This window comes from Oryctolagus cuniculus, chromosome 5 (genome assembly GCF_964237555.1).
Source record: "Oryctolagus cuniculus chromosome 5, mOryCun1.1, whole genome shotgun sequence".
NCBI classification, from domain to species: Eukaryota; Metazoa; Chordata; class Mammalia; order Lagomorpha; family Leporidae; genus Oryctolagus; species Oryctolagus cuniculus.
In genome coordinates, this window is record NC_091436.1 from 155,277,084 (window position 1) to 155,295,766 (window position 18,683).

The following is an 18,683-nucleotide window of genomic DNA, read 5'->3' on the forward strand; positions in this document are numbered from 1 at the left end:
AGATCTTTTATTCCTAAACTATAATTCATATACCATGACTCATTTAAAGTGTACCATTCAATGGATTTTAGCACATTTACAGACTTCTGAGACCATCACACCCATGTCATTTAAAATGTTTGCATTACTCCTAAAAGCAGCCCCACTGTCCATCCCTAAGCTTCCCAACTGTAATGACTTTTTCAGCTAGTTGTTCACAGCATTTTACAAACAGGGAGATAGGCTTAAAAACGCTGAAGAACTGGCTGAATAACAGCTGGTTAGGAGGAAGTCCCCAAGTGAGAAGATTCTCCACCATCAGAAGCTTCTTCCAGGGGGCTGTCACAGAAACAGGAACAAAGGTGGGGCTCGGACATACAGGAACGACAGGAAGCCCTGGCCATCTGCTATGTGTGATGTGTCCTCCCAAGGCTCTACAGGGATGAGCAGAACCAACACTTCTGGGAAAGTAGAAGAAATCAGGATCAAATCATTATGCTGACTGGAATTATTGAGAACCTGTACCATGGAAACAACTCACAACACAGTCTAGTTAATAGTCCACTCTATGAGAAAGGCACAGTCTGTGATCTCCTCTTTAAGGATAAGGAAACACGAGTGGGCATTTGGCCCAACAGTAAGTTGCTACCTGGAATGCCCAGCATCGCATATCAGAGAGCCAGCTGCTCTGACTCTGACACAGCCTCCTGCTAAAGTGAATCCTGGGAAGCAGCAGATGATGGCTCAAGTACTTGGACCCCTGCCACCCACGTGGGAGACCCGGATGGCACTCCAGGCTCCTGTTTGGACTCCTCCAGATCTGGCTGTTACAGGCATTTGGGGAGTGACTCAGTGGATGGACGATCTCTCTCTCTCTCTCTCTCTGCCTTTCAAATAAAATGAAAATAAATTTTAAAAAGAAAGACAAACAGAAAGAAAACTAAAGGACAGAAAGGCCGCCTGAGGTTGTAGTCTTATGTAGTTTAGTGCCCAAAGTATAATTTGGCCTCTAACAAACTAGACCGCCCCAGTGTGTGAGGGGAGAGATTAGGAACACATAGTCACAGTCTGCCTTGACCTGCTCCACTGCCCTTTGTAAAAGATAAGCTCTCGCCGGTGCTGCGGCTCACTAGGCTAATCCTCTGCCTAGCGGCGCCGGCACACCGGGTTCTAGTCCCGGTTGGGGCGCCAGATTCTGTCCCGGTTGCCCCTCTTCCAGGCCAGCTCTCTGCTGTGGCCAGGGAGTGCAGTGGAGGATGGCCCAGGTACTTGGGCCCTGCACCCCATGGGAGACCAGGAAAAGCACCTGGCTCCTGGCTCCTGCCATCGGATCAGCGCGGTGCACCGGCCGCAGCGCGCCGGCCGTGGCGGCCATTGGAGAGTGAACCAACGGCAAAGGAAGACCTTTCTCTCTGTCTCTCTCTCTCACTGTCCACTCTGCCTGTCAAAAAATAAAAAGATAAGCTCTCATTTTATATTCCAACTTTTCAGAATATTTGCTTGCCTCAACAGGAAACATGGAAATGTCATAAGTTAAAAAGAGGTCAAGAGGATATCCCACGAAAATTCCAACTGGAAAAAAAGGCCTCTATCAGGCATAATCTCCTCATTGAACAGCATGGCCAGAGGGAAACCCTGGCCCCACTACACACAGACCACTCTACCGCCCCAGACAAAAAGAGAGGGAGGGCTCAATCCACCTTGAAGGCAATCACAGAGCACAAATGGAGTAAACACATCCGAATGATTGCTTTTTGGCCCTTATACAACATGCTCCCGGTGTGAATCCAAAAGCAATTAAATCATTCCAGCTGGGAGTCCAATGACATGTTGCTTAAAAAGTCTTCTGAGAAATCTCGTGTCAGAAAGAGATGTGAACAAAAAGGAACAATAGCCTCTCCTATTCCTTCCATTTTTCTTAAGTGTAAAAAAGCATTTGAAAAATACACAATACTTGGCTGATTCGAGCAATGAACTTTCACCAAGTTCACTTCACTAAAGAAAAGGCAAAGCCAGTCTCATCCCAAATTCATTTATTAATTCCTCTAGTCTGCCTCACTTAGCCATGGGGCTGGGGTGGACACGACATAATTAGGAGCACTTTTCAAAAAGTAAGGAATCTGAAATATCAAGTATTGTAAACACTGAGAAAGCAGTGTGTTGTTTTGCTTCCAAACAGCAGTACTCACCTAGAAGTTCTATTGTTATTTGAGGATTGCTTTTGTGAAAGGATTTTGAATCTCTAATGAGCTACGGAAACAGAAGTTTCTGGAGGGGTGGTTGTTACAACCCTTGAGTTTTAACCCAAGGTTCAAAAGCTCAAATGATGGTGTTAACAAGTCATTTCAGATTGCGTATTGCAACAAATAAATACATTTCCATTAGGATGTTCAGTCGACTATATGTAAGAATGAGAGTTCTGTGTTAGGTTTGTGAAACTAAACATTGGCCTGGGACATCAGGCTCTTTTATAGGACTACTAGGGTCAGGGCTCCTACACCAAGGACAAGTACTGTCTTGGGGATACACAATTAGACGCCATCTACAGCAGTGTCCCAAGTGTCACAGAGAGTGTGTTTCTCTTATCACTTCTCCAAGCCTGCTGTCCTGATCTCCATGCCCCAAGTTGCCCCCACTGCTTGGCTGGGGATAAAATAGGACACCATTAGCAGTTTGGGTTCTGGATTCATGGTTCTAGGTTCTTAAAACTGGACATGCAGTTGAATAGGAATTTTTGACCCAAGCTACTCCAGTCATAAAGTATCCACCTGCATACTTTGCTGTCTGTGTACCTCTGCCCATCTCAGTGCAGTTCACTCTCTGGGGAAGACACGATGGTGCTAGCTTCCCTGAAATGCTTCCATGTTGCCAGCACACAAAATGGGAGAAAGCACCAATCTGATAGGAAAAATGCTCAAGAATGGACAAATCATCAGAAAACAACCTACTCTTCTTCCCTCTTATGAAGGAGTCTGCACTATTAAGGACAAATCCAGACTGTTCTTTGGAAAGCCTGTTTTAATATCTGTAGCTTCTTGAGTCAAGTCAAAAACCATAAAGAAGCAGAGAGTTTCTGCTCCCACGTTAATATCTGTAAAAAGAGGGAATAAAGCTGAGCCACTGGGGGAAGGAGAGCAGAAGGAGACTTTTGTTTCAACAAAACCATCATCCTTCCCTGGTCGTCTGACATTGGAGAACTCCAACAGTCTGTACATTTGCAAGCGCCATCAACCCCTTCCCTCTACTGGTGTTCTAAGTCTCACCCCTGGATTGTCACTATTTAACTCCAAGAATACTAATTCCAGGTGAGAACAGCATGACACCTCAGCAGAACAGGATCCAGGTACACCTCTTTAGTAGCTGGTGTTCCTCTCTTCAGAAAGGGAGGGAGAGAACAGGAAGACAAAGAGCTCACTAGCTGATACCTGACTCAAACCCCTACCTAACAATATTCAGGCTGTGTTTTCTTTGCATGATGATTACAAAAGACCTGAGACTTAGATGTGTGAAAGGCAAACAAATCCATAAAACCCACACATACACACAAAAACTGGGAAATGCCATTTGTAATGGTGTCCAAAAATAACATCAGAACATCTGAGAAGCTCACAGTAACAGGCCACCCCTTGGTTCTGAAGAGAGGGTTACCAAGGGGTCTAAAACAAGTGGAGTAACCTAGAAGGAAACACACCCAAAGACAGGAGACAGGAGGCTAGCACTGAGAATGACAAGCGAAACTGGGGGTGGTACAACAGAGGAATGGCAGGGAAAGTGCTATGACCAGGGGACACTCTGTACAGAGCCGAGTCTCAGGGTACTTTTGATGAAGGTAGAGCCCATGAGCCGTGACGATCTGGGCTAGTTTTCAAAGCACCAGAATCAGCACAGGGTCCCAATTTTAGTATATGTGCTGCCGAAGCAAGCACAGCACAGGATCAGTCATACACACATTTCTCACATGCACACAAGATTTGCCCCTTTCATGTATGATTAAAAAAACTCCATACAACTCCATAAACCTTTAATGTGGTTCACTATGGTTAATAATGCACAATTTGGCCACCAAAGATTCCATGATTATGTTTCAGCACTTTTCCCAGAGAAATAATTTCCAGAGCTCCCTTCCAAATCATCTACAAATACAACACTTTCAGGGACATGTAAACACAAAATCCTTCCTAACACAGACTTTTCATGAAAACTCACAAACTAATTTTGCAGAACAAAGCCAGAAAAAGTCAGCCAAAAACAAAATTCAAACTTTTCCACAGGGCTGCTGAAAAGCAGAGGAATTGGATTCCCAAAGGAAATGTCTGGGGAGGGGAGCAGCAAGCTCTGTGACTGGTCAGGCCCATCACAGACCAAGAGACTGTGCAGGGTGGGAGACGTTGGCTCTGGACAGCAGGAAGGACTGCAGCCCAAGAAAGAGCCAAACCTAAGTACAAACATACACCTGTGACTGACCCCTAGTACTGTTCCCCTAACTTCACTGGTGGACAAGGCCAGAGAAACTGCAGAGCCACAGAGGTTCTCACCATGATGGTGTTATAGAGCTCTGGTGATGTTGGATCCAAAGGTAACTCTTTGAAAGAACAGCCAATTCCTTCCCAGGCAGATGTCTTGGGAGTTTGGGGACTGGGCTAAAAGATGACTTCCATCAAGATGACTTCCATCTACCTAAAGTCATAAGCCTGTCAAAGTCAAAAAAGGAATGGACTTCCCTTACTAAGAAATTAAAAAACAAACAAACAAAAAACAAAAACTATACTGCAGATTATACCACACATCTGAACACAGCAACTGAAAACAATAGGAGAGAGATAGAGACATAAATGGGACCCATAATCAAGAAAACACAGCCCTCAGAAGCAAACCTTCATGTACTTAGTTCCTGAGACATCTCCTAACACATACCTTCAACCCAGTCCTTCCAGATTGGAACCAAAGACTCCCATCATCCTTTGCAGCCCCCAAACAAGAAAAATTAGTTCATTAAAAAAACATTGTTTCTGGAAAGGTTTCAAATAACAAGCAAATTCCCAAAGTGAACATTTTAAACTCTTTTCAGTAACCATCTTATTTTCACAAAACAGTAACTGCTTAAACATTTTAAAATTTCCTAGCAAATTAAAATATTATAGGCTTATCCACGTGTTTCCTCACATATACAGATATATGTATCTACAGATATAGAAACACTGATACACTCACCTTGACTCACAAATAAAGACAAAGACAATGGAGAATCCCAGCCAATTCCTTCACTTCCACCCCACTCCTCTCAGTAGTGCTGCCTGACTCCCTGGATGTAATCAATCAATCTGCAACTCATGGGAAAAGAGAACTAAAGACCTCTGTACACAAAAGATCAATTTTAACATTAGATGCTGATTCTATGAGACAATTGTCTGCCAAACCCCAAGTCAAGCTCAAAGTAGCTGAAAAAAGAAAGGAATTATAGAGTCCATCACACACGAGCACATGTGGAATTAATTCAGTCGATGACATGATACATGGATTTGTTTGTCCAATCACAGAAAGGGAGAGGAAAACATATTGGAAGGAACCAACATTACATTAGTGAAATATATTTCTATCACATGGATATAAGGAGATTAACAGATAAAGAATGCAATTTCAAGTTATGTTTCCACTTATTCTCAGGTGTTGATCAAACAAACAATAAACTTCTTCTCAAGAGTAATTTTTGCCCCTCCTAAATGAAAGATTATCAACTGTCTTTTCTTACTCCCTCAATCAACTCCCCTTCCTACTTCCTAATTCACTGCTTTCATCCCCGTCTCTCAAGGCCCTTGTAAAAGCTGTACCTTTATATGCTCCCAAGTCCAGGTTCTCAACAGCTGGCTCCTGGATAGGATCCTTTGACTTCAATTTTTCTTTGATTTCAGAGAATCCTGCTGCCAGAGGAACTGCCTGAACTTGACCCACTTCATCTCATTTACACAACTAAAAATCATTTTCTATACTATTGCCTAACAGAGCATATGTTAATGAATCTCTGTGGCCCTTCTGGATCAGATCATTGGAAGCACACCTTGTCCTAGTGGAGTGAAAACAAGCCCCTCCCCCAACCAGCATTCTGCCATTCCAACTAATAGATGCAGCTCTCTTTCAACTACCAAGGTTAAAATTCAGTTACCATTTTGTATTAGCTCTTCTCCCCGAATAAAAGCAAGTTCTTCCAAGAGTGCTATGTCCTCCACCATACCTATATGTCACCTCAACAAAATCCTAAGTGGTGAGACAGATGAACAATAATTAGACTGACAAGGCAGAAATGCCAGACGATGACAACTAGACTGATCTCCATTTTATCTAACATATGCTTGTCCTGAGCCTCTGTTGCTTATGGCAGCTCAGGGCAAAGGTGTGGAGAAGAACAGAAAAAAAACATAGCTGTCCTCTACGGTTGACAGTGCTGTTTACAAAGAGCCCTTCTACCTCACAGGGTCTCTTAAGAGAGCCCACAACAAATTATATGTAGTAGAGTAGCCAGTAGCTCCACAGAAAATGGATATAAAGGATCTTCACAAAACTCACATATGGGCAGGAATCTAGTGGTTAAGATGCTGCATCCCACATCGTAGTACCTGGGACTCCAGCATCTGGAATCCTGACTCCAGTTTCCTGCTAATACAGACTCCGGGAGCATTGGTAAGTACAACTTCAAATAGGTTACCACATCAGCTAAAAAAAACACTGGGCACTTTCTGCAGGCAGTTTACTTGAATAAAATGAGAAAACCAACCTTTCATTCCTATGCTTTTGTCTAATCCTCCTCCAATAACTCTACTTCATAGTATACTTCAGAAAGTACAAGGGACCATTTATTCTGGTGCAAAACAAAGATGGAATTCATGCATTTTTAAAAATACATGTTCCACATGTACCTTTTCTAAATTACCGAAGAATCATAGCTTGCTTTCAACATAGCGTCAATCTGCTGAAATTAAAATAATTGAGAATTGATCACAAAGTTCACCCACAAAATCTTCCTGATCATCCACGTTCAGATGGGATCTTTTCTGCATCTGATTCCTGCAATCCCACAACACAAGCAGAACACACTCATCTTAGCAATCAAGTCACCCAGAACGCTCTGAACTGGACTGTGCTCCACTAGTCATCTCTTTCTTTGCCACTACCCAGCTAGAGTCTTCATCTATTTTCTTCCCAATATGAGACCTCTAAACAGGTTTTAAATCAAACAAATCTAACAGTAAGCCTACCATGCCCATTGGGAACATGTTTGTGGGCTTTTCCTTTCCTGGGGGTTGACTGGCATGAAGATGAAGCGTTGTTGGTGGCTGTTTTGACATCTTCTGTTTCATCATCTTCCTCCTCGGCGTCCTCCTCGTCCTGAGAGCTTCCAAAATAAACCATGCTGTTGGGCAGCGCAGGAGAACCTGTTGATACAAGAAAGACAGCTCACCAACAAAGGCCTGGAACCTCACTCCTTCCCGAAGGAGCAATACCAAAGGACACATTCACAAAGTGACAAACCTGAACTCTTGTGGCCAAACATGTAAAACAAAACTACTCCCTCTCTATTGCCACTTTCAATTTATTTCTCAAATATCCTCCAGGAAACAAAAACTCCACATGTGTTCTTTTAACAGATTTTAAGCAACATCTCCCAGCAGCAGGGATTAAGTCACTTACCCAACGTAACAAATCAAAAAATTTTAAATCTCATTGGAATAGTTTTTAAGGAAAAATGAAAAACAAAAACAGCACAAGGATTCAACTGAGCAAGAAAATGCCATCTAAAATAAAAACAGCTACCCATACGGTAGAGAAAGACCGATTGTTCTAGAGTATGTATTAAACATTCAAGGCTTGGACCTAGTGGTCGTGATTCCAAGGGTTAAGCTACCACCTTTGACACAGGTCCCCCAGGGTCTACTTCTGATCCAGCTCTCTGTTAATGCACCGAGAAAGCAGCAGAAGGCGGCCCACGTACTTGTGCCCCTGCCAACCAACATATGAGACCTGGCAGCCATTGTAGCTATTTGGAAAGTGAACCAATGAAAGGAAGAGCTCTTTCTGTGTCTTCAACTCTCTATGTGCCGTTCTGCCTTACAAGTAAAACAAATCTTAAAAAAAAAATAAAAATAAAGCACTAAACTTCAAAACTTTTAAAAAGACAAGTAGGAAAAAAAATCACAATTTAATATTTCTTTATGTAAAGTAACTGTCTCATATTCATAACTGGGTAATGACACAGAATCCCAAAAATCTAAATATATTTGGAAACCACTGTGATAGCTATGATCAGGTTATAAAGTAGTACAAATTTCACTGCAATATTAAAATTGAATTAAAAAACAAAAACAAACCAAAAAGCAAAAAAACAAACAAACAAACAAAACCAAAACACCTCACACCTCCCCAATGAAGAACACATCCTCCCCCCTCTACATCTTCAAATGCTGTCATTTCTGACTTAAAACAAACTAATAATACCAGGATTTGCTCAGTATTAATAAGTGCGATATAGGTCTTCCTCATCAAACAAAGAATGCAGAAGGAGACACACTAACGCAAAGATGAGACGATTTTCTTCCCTAGTATAAGAGTAATTCAAAAAGGTAGTAAAAATGCACACTATAAAAACTATACATTAATTTCAAAGATTTTTTGTACCAAAAATAAACTTTTCAATCATCTTCCACAATTTTTTCTGTTATCTTTATATACCAGTTCCATTGATCTCTTTCCTAAATCTACCTTTATAAATACTTCAGGAAAAGCAAGATAAATTTTACTCAGCCTCACACTGTCATACAATGCAGTGTGTTACATGAGAAGGTGCCACCAAAGAGACTAAATCAGGGATCTTTAACACCTAGAGGTCTGGGAGCTTGGTGTTAGAGTTCCTTTAAAAGAGAGTGAACCGTGGTACACAATGTCTTAACATTCCTTTCATGAATCTTGATGGGATGCGAGAGGGAGTGGGAGATGGGATGGTTACTGGTGGGAGGGAGGTTATGGGGGGAAAAGCTGCTATAATCTGAAAGTTGTACTTTTGAAATTTATATTTATTAAAGCCGGCGCCGCAGCTCACTAGGCTAATCCTCCGCCTTGCGGCGCTGGCACACCGGGTTCTAGTCCCGGTCGGGGCACTGGATTCTGTCCCGGTTGCCCTTCTTCCAGGCCAGCTCTCTGCTGTGGCCAGGGAGTGCAGTGGAGGATGGCCCAAGTCATTGGGCACTGCACCCCATGGGAGACCAGGAGAAGCACCTGGCTCCTGCCATCGGATCAGCACGGTGCCCGGGCCGCAGCGCGCCGGCCGCGCCGGCCATTGGAGGGTGAACCAACAGCAAAGGAAGACCTTTCTCTTTGTCTCTCTCTCTCTCACTGTCCACTCTACCTATCAAAAAATAAAAAGAAAGAAATTTATATTTATTAAATACAAAAAGAGAGATTTAAAAAGAAAAAAAAATCCATGATGAATTTCTTTTGAAGAACTACCTTCCTATACTGTATCTTGGATGCTAAGACAAGTAAACGAAATCAAAAAGGTGAATTTATTAATAACAGGATCCTGTGATAACTTGTGCAGCCATCTGTGGAAGCAAAAGTACCAGGAAAGTGAGAGAAGGCAGGAAGGGTTTGGGGGATTAATTCAGCAGGAAAGCTAGAACTTCACTTTCTCCCCACCCCGGAAAAGGCAATGAACCCTGGAACTGAGAGTAATATTAAAATAAAACATTTAAGTTCTAATAGCAGTATTGTGTATCAAAAAGAAATCAGATTAAAAAAAAAAAAACTAGAACATGTTAGAAATAAGCTGGGATTAACATCTACCTACAGAATCTGTCAAGGATTTTTTTTAAAAAAGATTTATTTATTTGAAAGGCAGAGTTAAAGAGAGAGAAAGGTCTTCCATCCACTCGCTGGTTCACTCCTCAAATGGCTGCTATATCTGTCAGCTGGGCCAATCCAAAGCCAGGAGCTAGGAGCTTCTTTTGGGTCTCCTACATGGGTGTGGAGGCCCCAAACACTTGGACCATCTTCCACTGCTTTCTCAGGCCACAAGCAGAGAGCTGGATCTGAAGAGCAGCAGCCGGGACAAGAACCACCACCCAAAGGGGAAGCTGGTGCCACAGGTGGAGACTTAGCATACTACTACTACTCAGCATCCAGGTTTTTTCTTTCTTTTTTTTTTTTTTAAGATTTATTTATTTATTTATTTATAAGAGTTACAAGAAGAGAGGGAGAGACAGAGATCTTTCATCCGCTGGCTCACTTCCCAGATGGCTGCCAATAGCAATGGATGGCCCAGGCTGAAGACAGGAGCTTCTTCAAGGCCTCCCACATAGATGGCAGAGGCCCTAGCACTACACCATTTTCCACTGCTTTTCCCAACCCATTATCAGGGAGCTGAATGTGAAGCGAAGCAGCACCCGGAAGGGACTCAGTGTCTCAGGCGGTAGCTCTACCTGCTATATAACAACACCAGCCCCAGTATCCAGGTTTCATTAGTAATATCCAGGTGCAGGGTAATTTCTTCCATGAAAGCAGAAAACACCGATCCTAAGCAAATACAAATAAATGGATGGAATCTACTAGGTCTTGTCAAAGACACTCAGAGGCCAACAAAAGAGAAAATAAGAAACAGAAGACCAGTCAGGAAAGTAGAGCTTCTGAGGAACTTGCTATCCAAATAATGCCGCCTGAGGGGCAAGAGTACTCAACCAATGCAAAGGCAGGCTGCCTTATGGAGTCTGGCTTTACTTTAGGCAGTTGATAAGCTGGACTGAACCTAAGGCAACAAAACAAAAAGGTAATGAGGGTCTGTCAAGCCAGATGGAGAGCTGGGAATTGGCATGAGGAAGGAAAGGAATATTCCAGGAAGAAGGGAAAGTACAGGAAAAGGACAGACACTAAATAATAATGAATTCCAGCTGAACAAGTCTGTTCACTACTCCCAGAGGCGAGCTGAAATATCTGACTTGCACCACCTTCCCAGCTCTGGCGGGGAGCCCTGAAGGACCAGGCTGTTGCCCTGAACCTGGATATAGCTGTCTCCTCCTTGACACCTTCTTCCAAGCAGCAGCTGCAACCTCTACCCATCTACTTGTGCATGACTAGTATCTGCCCTACAAGGAACAGTCTCAATCCTGATGTTGGCCTTGTCAGTCTTCCACATCTTCATACCCGTGTAATCAAATGCAAGTAGGCACCCCAACAACACAGCCTAATACTGCATGTTCCAATGCTGTCACCTGGTGGCTGATATAATCTCTCTGAGGATCTCAGGGCTCACATCCAGCTCACAGGACACATCAGGAAAAACCACAGTGCCGGCAAAGATGAGAACAGCAGAAACAGCTTCTTTTTTTCTCATGGAGACAATGCCAGTACAATCTTCTCATATTTCACCTTAGAGAATCAGAAAGTTCTAGGTTCATGGCTTCAGCCTGATACAGCCCTGGCCACTGCAGGCATTTGGGGAGTGAACTAGTAAGTGTATGATCTTGCTCATGGCCGGCACCGCAGCTCACTAGGCTAATCCTCCGCCTTGCGGCGCCGGCACAACGGGTTCTAGACCAGGATGAGTACCTGGCTCCTGCCATTGGATCAGCAAGGTGCCCCGGCCGCAGCGCGCTGGCCGCGGCGGCCATTGGAGAGTGAACCAACGGCAAAGGAAGACCTTTCTCTCTGTCTCTCTCGCTCACTGTCCACTCTGCCTGTCAAAAAAAAAAAAAAAGATCTTGCTCACACTCTCACATTATCACTCTCAGTCTGCCTTTCAAGTATATAAAAATTAACAAAAATATTTTTAAACTATAGATCCTGATACATAAGGAGCTGTCTGGCACTGTCGTATAGCGGGTAAAGCCAACACCTGCAGGGCCAGCATTTCATTGGGCACTGGTTCGAGTCCTGGCTGCTCTACTTCCAATCCAGCTCTCTGCTATGGCCTGGGAAAGCAGTGGAAGAAGGCCCAAGTCCTTGTGTGCCTGCACCCACATGGGGAGACCCAGAGGAAGCTCCTGGCTCCGGATCAGCGCAGCTCCGGCCGTTGCAGCTTTCTCTCTCTATGTAACTCTGACTTTCAAATAAATAACTAAATCTTTAAAAAAAAAAAAAAAAGAAAGAAAATTTGTTAATGAAACTTCTTTCCTCCAAATACAGGATGGAACAACCTATTTTTTTTCCAAAGGTAGAGTTACAGACGTAAGAGAAAAAGAGACAGAGAGGGAGATGCAATCCTCAATGGCCACAGTTGTGCCAGACCGACGCCAGGAGCCAGGAGCTTCTACTGAGTCTCCTACAGGCATGCAAGCACTTGGGCCATCCTCTGCTCCTTTCCCAGGGGCATTAGCAAGAGGCTGGAATGAAACAGCCGGGACTTTGACTTGGAGCCTATATGGGATGCTGGCTCTGCAGGCCAAGCTTAACAAGCTTCATCACAACGTCAGTGACAATCTTTTGAAAACCTCATTGTGGGCCGGTGCTGAGGCTCACTAGGCTAATCCTCCACCTGCGACACCGGCACCCCAGGTTCTAGTCCCAGTTGGGGCACTGGCTTCTATCCCAGTTGCCCCTCTTCCAGGCCAGCTCTCTGCTGTGACCCAGGAAGGCAGTGGAGGATGGCCCAAGTCCTTGGGCCCTGCACCCGCATGGGAGACAAGGAGGAAGCACCTGGCTCCTGGCTTCGGATCCGCACAGCACGCCAGCCGTAGCAGCCATTTGGGGGATGAACCAATGGAAGGAAGACCTTTCGCGCGCGCGCATATGCACACCTTCTCTCTCTAACTCTGCCTATCAAAAAAAAAAAAAAAAAAAAGAAAACCTCATTGTGAAGACAACATTCAAGACAATGAGAATGTAGCTATACAGATGGAAACCCAGGAAGAGAAAGCTGGGAGAAAGCTATGGTTCCTAACTTGAAAACACATTCGAAAAAGAGAACTGCTCCTTTCCATGATAGCATTCACCAAAGGTGCACTGAAAAACACCAATAAGGATATATAAACAACAGGAGCGGGGAAAGAGCCTACCAGACCCTCATTCTGAGTCATGCCCTTTATTGCTTGCGATGGACTCTCCATGTGAACGTACAAGCCCCATCCACAAGGACATTAAATAGCAAGTGAGAGAGCCTGACATTATCAAATGGAGATATATCAGCTGTCTCTTATGTTAAAAACCCTGGTTTTCAGAAGTTATCAATTAAAGATGAATGTATTAGAAAGATAAGGACTGCATGATTTGGGGTAGAAGAGAGTAATTTATATTCAGTGACTGTAAATGCGTTTTTAGTATACAGGTTTCTATTGAATTACAACCGTACTTTCTCCCCTGATTATTCAAGTGCATTACCAAATGTGAAAAAAACCTGAACTTGGATCAGATAAGAGGAATCGGGAGTATGGAATGCATCTGTGCTTTGCCAAAGCCGTATTTCATTACTTTTCAGAATTAGCTGGCAATGTCTCTACAATATTTACTGAAGTGCAAACCAAATGTTTTCATCTGGACAAAAATCAAACTGTGGTATGTTACAACCACAACAGAAATCATTTTAATCCAAAAGCTTGCTTTCTCTAATTTGAGCTGCGGTTTCTATAAAATTGGATTCTTCTCCATGAATCATGTAAACAGACAAACCCTCCTTCCCATTATCTCCCCTCCCTCGACCAGCTCTTGATCTTAACAAGCCAGATGTAGCTGACTGTATTTTGGAAAGACCCTAAAGGGATTCCCTGCACACTGTCAATTAGTTGAAGAGTCAAATTCTGTTTGCTTGACCCAATTAACATGGGGATAGCCTGCTGAATTGGCATTTCCCGGGATTTCACCCTTAATCTACACAAACAGAATGAAAACTGATCTGTGCTTTCTATCACATTAAATTAAAAAACAAAACGTCAAAGGAAACAGGTTGGGGGCACTGGGGTAGGGAGCAGAGATGTAGCTACCTAATGACTTCCCATGATAGAGGAGGGAGAAAGTATCATCCATTTGAGAAATCATAGGAGAAGGCAGCTGCAACAACTACTTCAGTTCATTAATCCAATACTGTGTATACCAGGCATTGTCCCATCCCAGAGACCTACACAACCAGCTGTCTGCATTCACCTCGTGTTCACACACACACACACACACACACACAGTTCCCACAAAATACTAGGAGACAATTTTAACACACTGAACGATAACCTCTGTAGCATTTGCTGGTTGACCTTTATAATTTATGGAGTAGAAAGAATTTATAATGGGTTCTCTTAAACATCATCCACTTGCATGTCACACCAAAATTACTTGTTATATCAAAATACAAAAATACAGGTTGAGTATTTCTAACTGGAACTCAAAATGCTCCCAAACCTGATGGTCAAAGAGTTTCAGATTTCAGAGCATTTCAGACTTTTGGAAGATCAACAGGTAAAATCTATCTTACAATTTGAAAAATTCTAAAATCAAAAACAATTCTGGGGACCAGCGCTGTGGCATAGTGAGTAAAGCCACCGCCTGCAGTGCCAGCATTCCCTAAGGGCACCAGTTCGAGTCCTGGCTGCTCCACTTCCAATCCAGCTCTCTGCTATGACCTGGGAAAACAATGGAAGATGGCCCAAGTCCATGGGCCCCTGCACCCACATGGGAGACCTGGAAGAAGCTCCTGGCTCCTGGCTCCGGATCAGATCAGCTCTGGCCGTTGCGGTCATCTGGGCAGTGAACCAGTGGATGGAAGAACTAACTCTCTCTCTCTCTTCGTAACTGTCACTTTCAAGTAAAATAAATAAATCTTAAAAAAAAAAAAATTTTTGGTCCTAAGTATTGCAGATCAGATATACTCAACCTTTACTCTGTGTGCTATCATTTTCTTCTTTTTTTCCTTAAGATTAATTTATTTATTTGAAATTCAGAGTTACAGAGAAAGACCTTCCATCTGCCTGTTCACTCCCAAAATGGCCACAATAGCCAGGGCTGGGCCAGGCAAAAGAAAGGAGCCATGAGCTTCTTCTAGGTCTTCCAAATGGGTTAGCAAGGGCTCAAGCACTTGAGGCATCTTCCACTGCTTTTCCTAGGCCATCAGCAGGGGGCTGGATCAGAAGCAGAACAGCCAGTACATGAGCTGTAACCCAAATGGAATGCCACCATCACAGGTGGCAGTTTCATCTGCTATGCCACAATGCCAGCCCCTATAATTTTCTTTAAAATGGTTCATTCATGTCTTTAATGATTCTCTATTAGATCAACAAAAAAACTATCACTTGTCTAAAAGTTAAAATAATATTAGCAATATATTTTTGTTTTAAACATTGAGATAACACCTGCTGAACATCACTTTAAAAAAAAAGATTTTATTTACTTGAAAGGCAGAGTTTACTGAAATACAGAGGAAGAGTCAGAGAAATCTATCTGCTTGTTCATTCCCAAAATGGTTGCCAATGGCTGGAACGGGTCCAGTTTGTGTAGGTCTCGTCCTGGTTACCCGTCTCTTCCTGGTCTCCAATGTGGGTGCATAGGCCCAAGCAGTTGGGCCTTCTTCCACTGCTTTCCCAGGTGCATTATCAGGGAGCTAGATCAGAAGTGGAGCAGCCAGGACTCCAACGGGCATTCACACGGGATGCTGGCATTATAAAACAGAGGATTTAGGCCGGCGCCGCAGCTCACTAGGCTAATCCTCCGCCTTGCGGCGCCGGCACACCGGGTTCTAGTCCCGGTTGGGGCGCCAGATTCTGTCCCGGTTGCCCTTCTTCCAGGCCAGCTCTCTGCTGTGGCCAGGGAGTGCAGTGGAGGATGGCCCAGGTACTTGGGCCCTGCACCCCATGGGAGACCAGGAAAAGCACCTGGCTACTGGCTCCTGCCATCGGATCAGCGCGGTGCGCCGGCCGCAGCGCACCGCCGCGGCGGCCACTAGAGGGTGAACCAACGGCAAAGGAAGACTTTTCTCTCTGTCTCTCTCTCTCTCACTGTCCACTCTGCCTGTCAAAAAATAAAAAAATAATAAAAAAAAAAAAACAACAGAGGATTTACCTACTACGTCACAACACCAGCCCATAATAAATTTTAAAATGTTCAACCCCTCATATCTGGCACCAACACGGAAATGTATAGCAATCCCTTATTGACTAAGTAGCTGCCTATCCAGGAACGACCATCCTGGGACCTCATTTTCTCTCTCTCTCTCTGACAGGCAGAGTGGATACCGAGAGAGAGAGACAGAAGGTCTTCCTTTTGCCGTTGGTTCACCCTCCAATGACCGCCACGGCTGGCGCGCTGCGGCCGGCACACCGTGCTGATCCAAAGGCAGGAGCCAGGTGCTTCTCCTGGTCTCCCATGCGGGTGCAGGGCCCAAGCATTTGGGCCATCCTCCACTGCCTTCCCGGGCCACAGCAGAGAGCTGGCCTGGAAGAGGGGCAACCGGGAAGAATCCGGCGCCCTGACTGGGACTAGAACCCGGTGTGCAGGCGCCGCTAGGTGGAGGATTAGCTTATTGAGCCGCGGCGCCAGCCCTCATTTTCTTTTACTATGTGCATCTCCATAGGAAAAGGACAACTACTGAAACAGATGTCACACGGAATCTAAAACTCTAGGACAAAGTCAAGGCCCCTGTAGTCTCATATACTTGGTCTTGAAAATGCCCATCATGTCTTTAGTCAAAACAACTGTGATCATACCAGAGGTGTGGAAGTAATTCATACAAAACCACTCTCAGCAACTCACACTGAAGTGATGTTTGGTAAATAGCTGGCTTCAATAGCACACATAACTCACAGCTGTAAAATCAAACTCTGCTTCTTTGGAGACAATAGAGGCATGTATCTTTATCAAATGCAAAGGGGATCATAAAGGAGAGGGCTGTAAAAATGTACAACAAATTGAATAGTTAGTATGAAACGTGAGGGTAATGCCAGGCAGATCTGGAAATCTTCAGCTACATAGGAATCTAAAGGAAGAACAAGTTTTTCCCTCAGAATTCCCCCTGCTCCTCAATCATAGCCTGCAGGCATGAAACTAAAGGCACAAGCACCCAGCTTTGCGCATGTGATCCCACCTATAGGAAACTCCCCTGGAAAGGGCATGTGTTCCACCTGCGAAGAGCCTTACCAGGAAGGCTTGGGCAATGAGAATTCAATGAACAGCACATCACTTCCCTCCCAGCATCACAATCACCTAACCACCTAGAATCTTTACGTGAAATGAGGGAACATATCCCTTCTAACCTTTTCCACACTTTCTCTGCACAGGTGGCTTAAAACACACATCAAATAGAATTCCAGGAAGACTCCATCACAGTGCTGGGTAACACTAACATCACAGTGCCACCTCAAGCAGAGAAGCTGAAGCTGTTAGAATTAACTCCATCAACTCACAACCACCGCAAGCCACCCAAGTCTCTGTGGCTTGGGAAAGCCAAGTTGCTGCTTTGGCTCCTGTAGAGAAGCTGAATATGCGGCTGGTGGGATGCAGAGACCAGCAAATTCAGTGCTGTCTGAGGAACGAAACCTTCACAACCAGCTAGGAACTCCAGAAACAAACTACATGTAGGGCAACTAAAAGTTCTTCCCCACATACCTTCTCTAAATACATTTTAGAAAAGACAGGAGATACTAGGGCATCAGGACAGGGAGGAGAAAGCCGGGGATGATGCTGAGAAGTACTACTGAGTCTGAGCCAGCAGCCCTGGGAAGGGAACAGGAGCCAACCTGCTTTCATCTTCAGGGAAGGCAAACGTGGTCAGAGACCAGCCAGCTGGGAGCAGGGCCAACCCTCAGAGCAAGATATCTTGGCGCCTGCATGGATCACGGTCACAGAGCAATAACAAGGGATCCAACCTTCCCTTCCTCAGACCTCAAGAATTCCAAGGCTCCATATTTCTTCCTTACATACTGATAAACTGTGCTAGCAGACTTAAATCGCTTGTGCTTCTACAAGACCACAGAATGGGACTCCTTGTAGACTCAGTCCATTTTCCAAAATCCTGCTGGGTCACCTTCCTAACCCACGAGGCACTGTAAGTCACCTCTGCAGAACCTCGGAGGTTCTCTGAAACCTAAACCATAGCCTGCACAGCCTGACACACATCCTAATTCCCGTGGTTTAGCTGCAGGCCTCCAAGAACAAACCCAAGAGCAATCTCCACGTTGGCAGCAGCTTCTGCAGAACTGCTTCCCCCAAAGGTTCCTCACCTATTCATATTCCTTTTCAAGACAGCCATCCCTCCTTCCCGCCTGCATGTGGAACATACCCACACCCTGGCATTCTCACACACTGATTGCCATACCCTCTATTTCAACTACCACCTGAGACTGCTTTCCTGTGTCTAATCTGTTTTCTAGGTGTCTAGCATATAAAAAGGGTTCAATAAAGGTTTGCTGTATTAATTAGCAATTGAATGGCAGCTGATTACAGAAGGTTATGTTAGGAGAAACAAAAGGCAAGCAAGCAGTCCCCCATTTACAAGGAATTCCCCCCATAAAAGCTCTTTCCAGGCCCAGCTGAGATGCAGAGAACCATGGCAGCCTGGTTTGCAGTACCCCACACAGAGGAAAAATAAAAGAAATAAGAGAATCACTTAACCTGCACTGTTCTACTGCATTAAATTCTTCCTGATCTCTTAATAATCATAGTCAGAACAAAGGGAAGATGACAGAACTCATTAAGGACAATAAGGCTGGATACAAGAAGGAGCAGGGCAGCAGGAATCTGCAAGTGCAACA

General features: G+C 44.2%; 1 protein-coding gene across 6 annotated transcripts in view; it reads right to left on the bottom strand.

Annotated features, from left to right (window-relative positions):
- The window catches only part of JARID2 (jumonji and AT-rich interaction domain containing 2), a 256,478-nt gene that overhangs the window by 41,322 nt on the left and 196,473 nt on the right, over window positions 1–18,683 (bottom strand). For all 6 annotated transcript variants that reach the window (XM_051855829.2, XM_051855828.2, XM_070074380.1 and 3 more), the window contains one exon: window positions 7,230–7,406. In XM_051855829.2, the coding sequence (XP_051711789.1) occupies window positions 7,230–7,406 (177 nt within the window). The remainder of the gene's footprint in view (window positions 1–7,229; window positions 7,407–18,683) is intronic.